Source organism: Emericellopsis cladophorae (genome assembly GCF_022114955.1).
Source record: "Emericellopsis cladophorae strain MUM 19.33 chromosome Unknown NODE_30_length_267324_cov_122_989508, whole genome shotgun sequence".
Classification (NCBI taxonomy): domain Eukaryota; kingdom Fungi; phylum Ascomycota; class Sordariomycetes; order Hypocreales; family Bionectriaceae; genus Emericellopsis; species Emericellopsis cladophorae.
In genome coordinates this window covers 192,208-202,629 of record NW_026250955.1, presented here as the reverse complement: position 1 = coordinate 202,629, position 10,422 = coordinate 192,208, and the positions used below count along the sequence as shown (strand labels likewise).

General features: G+C 51.3%; 2 protein-coding genes across 2 annotated transcripts; both read right to left on the bottom strand.

Moving 5' to 3' along the window:
• Window positions 1-1,792: 1,792 nt before the first annotated feature.
• J7T54_008547 (Nonribosomal peptide synthetase-like protein) lies at window positions 1,793-5,959 on the bottom strand (the record flags this gene model as incomplete). Its single annotated transcript, XM_051507358.1, has 3 exons — window positions 1,793-1,810; window positions 2,051-3,444; window positions 3,493-5,959. 3 exons carry the CDS (start codon window positions 5,957-5,959, stop codon window positions 1,793-1,795), a joined length of 3,879 nt encoding a protein of 1,292 aa, XP_051361484.1.
• A 910-nt stretch (window positions 5,960-6,869) lies between these two features.
• Window positions 6,870-10,322, bottom strand: J7T54_008546 (Nonribosomal peptide synthetase-like protein; the record flags this gene model as incomplete). Its single annotated transcript, XM_051507357.1, has 5 exons — window positions 6,870-9,500; window positions 9,576-9,733; window positions 9,787-9,852; window positions 9,905-9,992; window positions 10,152-10,322. 5 exons carry the CDS (start codon window positions 10,320-10,322, stop codon window positions 6,870-6,872), a joined length of 3,114 nt encoding a protein of 1,037 aa, XP_051361483.1.
• Between the last annotated feature and the right edge of the window lie 100 nt (window positions 10,323-10,422).

Here is a 10,422-nt window from a genome sequence, read left to right as displayed (position 1 = left end):
TTGAGAAATTGTAACAATAGTAGGATAGATTAGGTAGGGAGAGAAGGTATAGGTAGTATATTTATAAAACTCAAACTTACTTCTCCCTCTACAGGTAGAAGTAAGTATATTATACCTAAAGCGCTCGGAAGATCCGGAGGTTAGGTGTAATACTAATGAATCGGGTACGCATCATTGATGCTGACATGGCGGTACGCCATAGCATCCGAGGCCTCCGTGATTCCTTGTGACTGCACCGCTGACTTCCTTCGGCCACGGTGTTACAATAAAGTAGATTAATAAATACTTATAGTCCGAATTAACCGCCGCCTAAGCCCGCTATAAAGACTAAGCGAACTAGAACCGCCGACCTACCCGTATATATCGTATTAGAGACTTAGTCTAGCTAGACGCCCGAAACCTACGAACCCTACGGCTATAGAAGAAACTAGACTAGAAGAATATCGGCCCCTTAAAGGTCGAGAAAGCTATATCGCTATACGCCTATAAACTAGAATTACCTATAAGTATAAGAATATACCCTATATTCTACGTTAACTTACTCCGACCCGTTACTAATAACCCCTATCCTAAATAATATATCGTACCCCCGCCGCTTATTAAAATTAATAAGGCTAAAGAGTTTATAATATAAGAGATAGTAAATTCCCGCTAGGAACGAAAAAGCCGAGGTAACCTATAATTATAGTATATTATAAAGTAGGTTAGGTATAATAATCCGACCGAAGAACCTATAGAGTATTTAGAGAACGCGTAATAGATTATCGCTAACTACTACCGCTAATATCCCGATAAACCTAGTCCTTAATAAATAATTATAAGAGCTCGCCCTTAGAAGGGGGGCGTACTATTATAGCTAGTTAAGAGCGGGGACCTACCTTATACCTAGTAGTTATATAAACTCGCGCCTGCTTTTGTATTTTGTCGCGATCCCGACTATCTTCTGTTATAGCTCTTCGAGCTATGTCTTATATATAGAGCCTGCCCTACCTAAGGAGTGCCTATCCGTAGCAATAGACTAGATCAGCCTGACCGAGTGTTCCCCGTCCTACCTGCCGACCGACCCCCCCCCCCTGACACCGAGTAGTCTGAAGCCTATACGCTATAGTAAATACGTGAAAATAAGTTATAACGTGCGAAGTTATTAGGAAGATATTTAAGCTTCGCTCTATAAGTTATACTAGTTTTCTTTAATATTAATTCCTTGTGTTATTATAAATCAGCCTTTTTATACGCGGTGGGTGGTGAAGGTGGCCCGCTCGCTTAGGTAGTCCGATCGCATATGGATTACGTTATGTTCTATCAATAAGAACAAGCTCATCGGGCAACTCTGGAATTCATATGCAGAACTTTTGAAATTCAGTCAAGACTTAATATAGTGAAGATCTAAACTCCAAGGCCCTTCCATTATTTCTATGTTAATGGCCAGAGAACAGTCTCCAAGCGTTACAGAAAAGCTCGAGTCGGGTCCCCAAGGCCGCTTTTCCCTATTGTGTGTAATAGCCTCATATACTGCAAATTGGAAGTCGATCTTCATTCAAGCCAAAGGCGCGTGATTGGTTTAGTGGTAAAATTCTCCGTTGCCATCCGAGCAACGTCGGGGAGCCCTGGGTTCGATTCCCAGATCACGCATACTTTTTGCCAACCAACATGATTTCTATTTATTTCGCCAGTTGATATTTCCTGGTGTAACTCACTATCATGTTGCTCTGCGTATTATTGGTTGATTTGCTGCTAGCTTTAGTGTTGAAATAGACTTTGACACTTTTCGCGATTTGTTTACTTTCTGCATTCAGGGGCTAGAGGTGGTCTGTCACAGTTAAACATCCAGTGAGTCTGCACCAAAAGGGACTAAAATCCAATCACGCCACACAATCGTAGTAACCATGGATCCTGACTACCTGCGCCATTCCCTACAACCAAAGAGACCATCGCATCTACATTAAAGGCCACCATCATCACACAACCCAAAACCACAGCGCTCGACGATTACTGCCGACAACTGCCGAATTGTCTCCTTACTAAGGACCTCAAAAACAGACACTTGCACGTTACAATTCGTGTACACCCAATTCCTCACACCGACAGCGACGAGCGAGTCAACTCCATATGCACTGGGCTGCTTCTCAGAGTCCATTTCTTCAAAGAGCATGTTCATCGACTTGGCCAACATGTGCATCAGGCCAGTGCAGATGACTTCTGTGGCGACTGAAATATCGAGATTCTGGCGAAGAAGGGACTTGATGTCCATGTTGGATGTGGTGGAGTGGCCCCCCTCGAGATTAGGAGGCGGCATGTCCACCAAGTTGAGATAGTTGTACATCGCCGTCCGACTCCAATATGGGTCGGCAGGCTTATTCTGAAGAATGAGTCCGCCGGTACCGATACCGAGCGTGACCTGCGGTGGCATGGGTACGCCGGGCAATGTCTCCATGGTGATTGCATGCTTGACTACCTGCAGAAAGTGGTCGTGACTAACCCCGTAAAACCCATTCGCGAGGAGCTTGTTCAGTAGGTTCTCGTCATTCGCCAGCATACCAGCACCCAATATCGGTCCAAGGTCGATGGCAACAGCATTCTTGCCTTTGAGACGGAGGTTCCGCGCCAGTGCATCTTGCACACAATTGCCAGCGGCATAGTTGGCCTGGCCACGGTTCCCCACGACACCAGCGGCGCTGGCCAGAAAAACGAAGAAGGGGTCGTAGTTGGCAGCATATGCAGCATCGACGAGACATTTAGAACCAGACGCCTTGGGTACGAACGCCATTATCCAATTGTCCAAGTTCATTGTTTCGAACATAGCATCGCGGATTCCACCCGAGCATTGGAAGATGCCCTTGACAGGGGGCATTTCCCAACTGATCCGCGACTTGAACAAATCCATCATGTCTTTCATATCTGAAATGAATACGGGATAGACCCTGACACGCACGCGGCGTCTCCTGAGGTGAGCGACAAAGTCCTGCGTCACGGAAGTAACGGCGCCTTCGCGCGAGAGGAAGACGAGGAACCGCGCGCCATTGTCTACTAGAAGCGTGGCGATGCTGCGACCCAACCCTCCGAGGCCACCGGAGAGCAGGTATGTGCTCTTAGGGTCAATCATCTCCTTCAATGTCTTTCCCTTGACGCGCGACTGGTCATTGCTGCCGCTGGTTGGCTCGCTGCCCAAAGAGATGGTGACGCTATCAAGGCTTGGCGACTCTCGAAGCTGTTTCAGGGCGTCTGCAGTGTCGGTCATCTCAAAGGTGCGGTTTTCCTCATAGACGATTTCTCCACAGCTTGCCATTGCATGGTATATATCGGGAAGAAGATTGGCTACAAAGTCGGGCGCTTCGCGCAGAAGGCTTTCGAGATCGAATCTGACGTACGTGATGTTGGTCAGAAGCTTGACAAGCGTCGGTCGTCGGCCGGTGGTCTGATGTTGAACATGCACTATGGCACCGCCTAGAGATTTAGTAGAGTTCAAAGATCAAGGGTGAGAGAGATACTTACCAGGCTTGATGCATGCAGCGGTTGACTCGATCGAGGTTGGACTGGCGTGTAACACCACATCTACCCCTTTTCCATTGTTGCGCTGCTTCAGGATCTCGCTCAACTCCATGGATCCTGCCTTCAGTATTTGCACAGCATCAACACCAATGCGTTGCAAAGCCTCCTCATACTTGTGAGCATCTTCGTTGGCAATGGCAAAGAAAACTTTGACACCGAGCATCTGGCACAGGGCGAATGCTGGCTGACAATAGCCAACGCCACCCGTGATCAACGCTGAGCGATTGTTGGGCGTCGAAAGCGACATGGACCGACCCGGAATCTCAAGCTTGCCGACGTGACAGAGCGCATAGAACACGGTTAAAGAGGTCGAAGCAGTGAAACCGGTCAAGTCTGACAGCACAAAGCGTGCATCAACATTTACCAGAGTCTTGAGCGAGCCATTTGTCACGAGGGCGACAACCTTGTCACCAATCTTGTGGTGACCGACGTCGCTTCCCTTGTTCGTAATCGTACCACGCAGGTCTCTACCCAGATCAGAGGAGGTAGACTGCCCCAGTGCAATTTCAACGTCTCGATAGTTGAGCTCGGCCTGTTCAAACTGGATTTGAACCTCATGCGGCTGAGGTGCTTTTACTTCGTACTCAGAGAGTTGCATAGAATCCCTGGATGTCCCAACCTTGACCATTTCCACTTTCACGCCTTTCCCAGGCCCGGCAAGCGAGGGGACAATCTCATCTGTCGCGCCATTCTCGATTATCTGGTTGAGACTTTGGACAGGTATGAGCCGCGGAATGTACAGCTTGCCGTCGGCTTCGGAGAACTCCATCTCCTTGGGCTCCATGTGCTGATCGTCGCCGATCTCGCAAAACGTCATCAAAAATATTGTTAGGAGCATAGCAGCGATGTTCCCATCAGACAAACTGGTTTCTATACCAAGATCTAAAGTGACGAAGAGCTTGCGCGGATCTTCCGACATCAAGGTGCGCGCGAGTCCCATGACAGAAGCCATCAAAGGGTCTTGCGGATCCCTGTTGGCGCCACGCGTGATCCAGATAACGCCCTTGGCCGCCGCATGCATTCGTTGAAAGAAATCAAATTCGGGCTCGTTCCAGATTGTCACGAATCCAGTGAGCTCGGTCTGCGTATGCAAGTCCAAGAGAGAAACGACGACTTTGTGTGCCAGGACTGCACAGTTCTTCATGGCCTTGGCGAGGGACATTGACGAGACTCTGTAATCGTAGTCAAACTCCCCCTGACACTTGGAAAGACCCTCGACGAGGGACCGAGCATGTTGCTCACGCCCATTGCGATGCAGAACAACCAGCTCGACTGGGGCGGTGGCCAGATACTCTCCGGGGATCCGTGTCATGACCGCACTGTGATCCAGCAGGGAATTCTGCTGAGAGCCGACAAGTGTTCCCACAACCCACCCGCCTGGCCTCACGAGTTTCTGGTACTGCATAGGGTCTGAGTCAGGCAAGGCGCTGACAATGACCATGTGGTACTTTTGGTCGGTAGCGATCTCATCGAGTGAGATGTACTCGACATATGGCTGCAACCGCGTGCCCTCGAGGATCCTTTGTAGTGACTGGGAAGTGCCACTGTTTGAATCGACAATGCTGTATCTGGCCAGCGTCGGTACCGGCATGGACTCACCCGCGACACTCTCCAAAATGTCCAGAGTCTTGGCAATAGAGCCGCCAATCTGCAGTATCTCCAGGGCCGGATGCTTGTGGCTCAGCAATTCGAGCCACTCCCCCAAAGTCTGAGCTTGTGCAAATGTCGCATCTTCCTTCCAGATGATTTCGGTGCAAAGGTTGTGATGGTTCGGGATGATTGACTCGGTGGCAAGTGTCGTGTCCTCAAGCGCAGTGAGATGCAAGCCTTTGATGACGACTTGGAGGGAACTGATCCCATCGAGAGACATTGTGATATCAGCTTTGGCATTGCCGACACCTAGGCGCTGCACTGTGGATACTCCTTTGAAGTGAGTGCCCATGTCGTTGTCCAAGTTCGCAGACACAAAGATGCTTTCGATAAAGGTGGGAACCATGGGCACGCTGTCGATCGCAAACAGGGTCTGGACCATGGAGTCCAGAGTGGCTGGATGAATCAAGTGCGTGTACTCAAAGTTGGCTGGCATCTTGGACTGTGTGTCCGGGATCTGGATCACGGAGGCACAGCTGTTGGCGTTCTTGCGCAGCTCGACAATGTTTCGGAAGAGAGGGCCATAGTTCATGCCAACGGTGTCGAGCTTTTCGTACAGCTGACGAGGAACCACCACTTCGAGGTCCTCCTGTTCGATGAACTTGTGGTATTGGTCGGTTGTAGACTCGTCGGAAACGAGAGTGTCCCCGGGGGACAGCATGCTAACGTCATCGCGTTCGTTTGCGGACATGGGAGCAGCTGGTGGTGCAGATGGGTTGGCAGGACCAGGAGGCTGAGGTGGCTCCCCAGTCGCAGACATTGTCGAATCTGGTGAAGGAGGGATATAAACGAGTGACTCGCGGAACGGAGATATTGTTGTTGATGTGTTGTGTTGTTGTTGTGATGGCAGGTGAGATGGCAGCAAGGAAGGGCGCTGCTACTGCAGTACACCCAGTGTGGTGGTAGGCGAATGAGATGAAAGCTATAACACTGCACTCAGCCAGTAGTTGTCGAAAGGTGAACGAACTATTCTCCTAGCTGTGTTCTGCGTAAACATGTGTTCGTTCGAGTACGTGTAGTCGGGCTCGGCTCAGATCCAGCTCAGATCCAGCTCAGATCCAGCTCATCCACTATTTAGCCAGTTGACTAGGACTGTTTGTGTACGCTTGACGCTGTACTCCGTACGCAAAGAGACATGAGCGTGTTTGTAACACCAGACGTGCATCGATGAAAGCGAGACCTTCACAGACCCGTGCCGAAAGATTGTCTAGCTTTGCACCATTAGAATGGTAGCAGACAAGCGCGACTGGTGATCAAGGCCGACTGGAGCTTGCCAAGTCAACACGGGCATCAGAAACAGAATTCTGGAGCGCCTTTGGAGTTTCTGACACAGGGTAGAAATGACATGCACATTGGCTACTCGCGCGCGGACTTGAAGACTTGGTTTTCTGCCTTTGTGAGCTCAGATACTGACCCACCGCAGGTCCCCAACTCAAAACGATGACATCAGGTTCTAGATGAAGAAACTATGGCAGTCTTTTGATTTGAAACTAGTAATTGGCATGCGAATGCAGCTGGGACACTGGCAGCGATACATGGCTCTTTGGTTTCTGTCGCTCCTTGTTTATCATCTAGGCCTAAGGGGTTGATCTAACCAAGCTGTACTGTACACAACTTTTACTCTCTTCTGTTTCAACCTGTGTCTTCTACCGGACTGTCCTCTCTCACATCTAAGCAGATGCATCGTAGTGAAACCGCAGACCGCCAGTGGCATGTTGCTCCCAAGGACTATCCAACAATTTGGAGTAGATTGAAAAGGACCACGAACCAGTCAGGTCGGCGTCATGATCACCTGCTTCCCGCTTGATGTTAAGCGCCACCTCCAAGCCATGAGCTATCTCCGGCACAATCATTGCCTTGACGATGGACATATCGACAAGCTCATATCCCTTCAGATTCTGTTGCCACGTCGCCATCTGCTTCGCGGCCTCCAACACCATGGTCACCATGCCAGCTGCTGGGTACAGGATTGTCTTCTGGACTTGATGGTCTTGGATCCAGGGGTTTTCAGAAATGCGCAGGAAGCCACGCCAGCGAGGCTCAAAGGGGATAGAGTCCGCGGTGGGTGCGCCGATGAGATCTTGACGCGGAAAGGCTCGAAAGCGATTGGCGGCGCCGAGATGAGACTCGAACCAGTATGTATTGCTGTGGTTCCACGGGTACGATGGCAGATCTTGCAGACACTTGATGTCTGGCCCACGGGGCTCGGAAGGGTAGAGCTTCGAGATATTGAGGGGCTGGCCGCGCAACCACAATTTGCCTAGCAAGTTGAGGAAAGACTCGGGTCCAGTCGACTGCTTCTCCAGAATGGAAAACAAGACGGGCTTGGACGGACGGTCGACATCATCCAGAATTTCAATCGTGGGCATTCGAAGCATAGTACGAGGACTGAGCTCGATGATCACGTCGGGGACGTCCACGATCGAGTTCATCATTCGTTGCATGGCAGGCCAGTAGAGAACGGGGGCTGTCATATTCTTCGTCCAATACTCTCCGTCGAGTAGGGATGGGTCGACAGGCTCGCCCGTAACGGTTGAGAACATTGTGGCCTTGGCCTGCGCGCCTGGTCGAAGATGCTGGAGTGCTTCCATGTAGTCGACCTCGACGAGCTGCATGTGACGGGAGTGGTAGGCGGTAGATACGGAGAGCCCCTTGTGCAAGATTCCCTGCTTCTTGAGATCCTTGGCGATGGCCTCAATCGCCGCGCGGTCGCCAGATAGGGTCACGGATTCCGGGCTGTTGATGCACGCAATCTGGCAATCATGAGCTCTCTTGCCCAGGTATTGTTCTGCAATTAGCGGCGGCATGGCAGTAGCAATCATTCCGCCTTGGACGGGAGGCGTTTTTGAGTTGAGCAGGTTTGTACATTGACCTCGGTGGTACGCCACTGTCCAGGCTTGCTGCTTGTTAAGTGCCCCCGAGGCGTATGCGGCGGCAATTTCACCAGAGGAGTGCCCAATGACCTGCTGGGGACATACATCCATGGACGCGAGCAAGTCCACTAAGGCGATCTGTAATGCTGTCGTGGCAGGCTGGGAAATCTCGGAGTCAGAAATCCGCGATTGCTCACTGGGTTGGTTGAGCTCTTCCCAAAGATCGAAGCTGCTGCGCAGCTCGGTTTGCATGTACTCGGATGCCGCCTTGAGGCTCTTCAGGAACACTGGGTAGATGATCAAGTCCAAACCCATTCTAGCCCACTGGGCGCCCTGTCCCGAGAAGACAAAGCACAAGCGGGGCGTCTTGGCTGCTGACGAGCGGACAACCCTCCCTGGTTGAAATGTCTTCATCTGAGTTTGCAGGTCGGAGACGGAGTTGGCAACCACAAATCCCTTCCACTCCATGGTTGATCGACGGTCGCAGAGGGTGTACGAGTAGTTACGCAAGAAAGCCGCGTCCTCTTGGCCCTGTTCTTGCAGTACATATGGCAATTGTGACTGAATGACGCGGTTCACACCAAGCTTCTCGCAAGATGAGAAGCAAAAGATGTTGGGTTGAGGCTCTTCGGAAACCATGTCGTCTGTATCAGGGTCGGATGAACGGTCGATAAGCATGTAATCTTTAGCGAAGACTTGAGAGGCCAGATAACTCTGCGCGTCATCCAGAATGACATGCGAATTTGTACCGCCGAATCCAAAGCAGTTGATGCTTGCTCGACGAACGCCGGGCAATGGCCACTCCATATTCTCCGTGGGCACCTTGACCTTCCACGTTGTAAAGTCAATGTCGGGGTTCGGGGTCCTGTAGTTGATGTTGGGTGGGATCTGCCCTCGCTCGACGGCCATCACGCCTTTGATCAGGCCGGCGATGCCAGCGGCGCCTTCCAGATGGCCAATGTTGGGCTTGACGGATCCCACAATGACGGGCGAGTCTTCGCTCCTGGTGCTTGCGATGGTTTCCGAAATGGCCTTGAGCTCACGCCAGTCACCAGCCTGTGTTCCTGTGCCGTGGCATTCAACGTAGCCAGTGTCCTCGAAGTCGAGAGACGTAGATTCGTATAGGGCCTTGATGTTAGCCACCTGGGCCTCTTTGCTGGGAAGTGTGATGCCCGTGGTGCGTCCGTCTTGGTTGACTCGCGTGCCCCGGATGACAGCTCGGATTGGATCCTTGTCGCGTATGGCATCCGATATGCGTTTCATGACGACAACCCCAACTCCTTCGCCTCGCCCGTATCCGTTGGCGCGTTCGTCGAAAGTGAAGCATTTGCCATCTGGACTCAGAAAATTGAGTGCGGTCATCGGCATGATGGTATTGGGGGTCAGGATCAAACCTGCACCAGCAGCGATAGCCTCCATGTTGTCAGACTAGGAAAAAAGACGCTGTGGGAATCTTACCAAGGATGTTTCCCGGTTTCGTAGGCTCTGGGCTCCCATGTGCACCGTCACAAGGCTGCCACTGCACCCTGTGTCGACCGTGATACTGGGGCCATGGAAGTCGAAGGCGTAGGAGATGCGATTGGCCATGATGGCGGTGCCATTGCCGGTTGCCGCATACTTTGGTGCCCAATCTGGGTCTCGAAGGCAGATTTGTTCGTAGTCTTCAGTGTGTTAGCAACGCGTCTGTGAGAACGCCGTATCAGCTGGGACACACCCTTGACAAATGAACCGACGTAGACCGCAGTGTCACTGCCTTCCACGTCCTCCTTCTTGATACCGGCTTCCAAATTTCAGTGGTGTTAACCTCACAAGACAGGAGTTTCTGTATTCACCATTTTCAAGGGCCTCGTAGGACGCTTCCAGCAGGAAGCGCTGCTGGGGATCGATAGCGGCCGCTTCATCAGCGCCGACGTTGAAGAACTAGGCCTAGTTCAGCAGAGATTTCGATTAGGGAGAGACAGCTCGCACAGGTGCATCGAAAGCTGCAACGTTTTTTTGCAGGAAATGTCCGCCACGGAACGAAATCTGCTGACAGTCAGTCTGTTGCTGCCGCGGACTTCGACAGTGTGTGGCTCTCACGCTTCCGAGTCGATCACCACTGGGGTGATAGTAGCCGTCAATGTTGAGTCGATCTTTGGGAAACTCGGACCATTGTGATTCGCCCCGTTCAAGGGTTTTCCAGAGTTCCTCTGGCGAGGAAGCATCTCCTGGGAAACGCACGCCGAGGCCAATGATGGCGATGTCCTCCATTGAGCTGTGTGTTCTGTTTCGCGGGCAATATTCAATAGGGCGGAAATGAATCAGAGAAAAGCAAAGAGAAGTAGAGGGACAGTATTTCAATTCGAAGAAG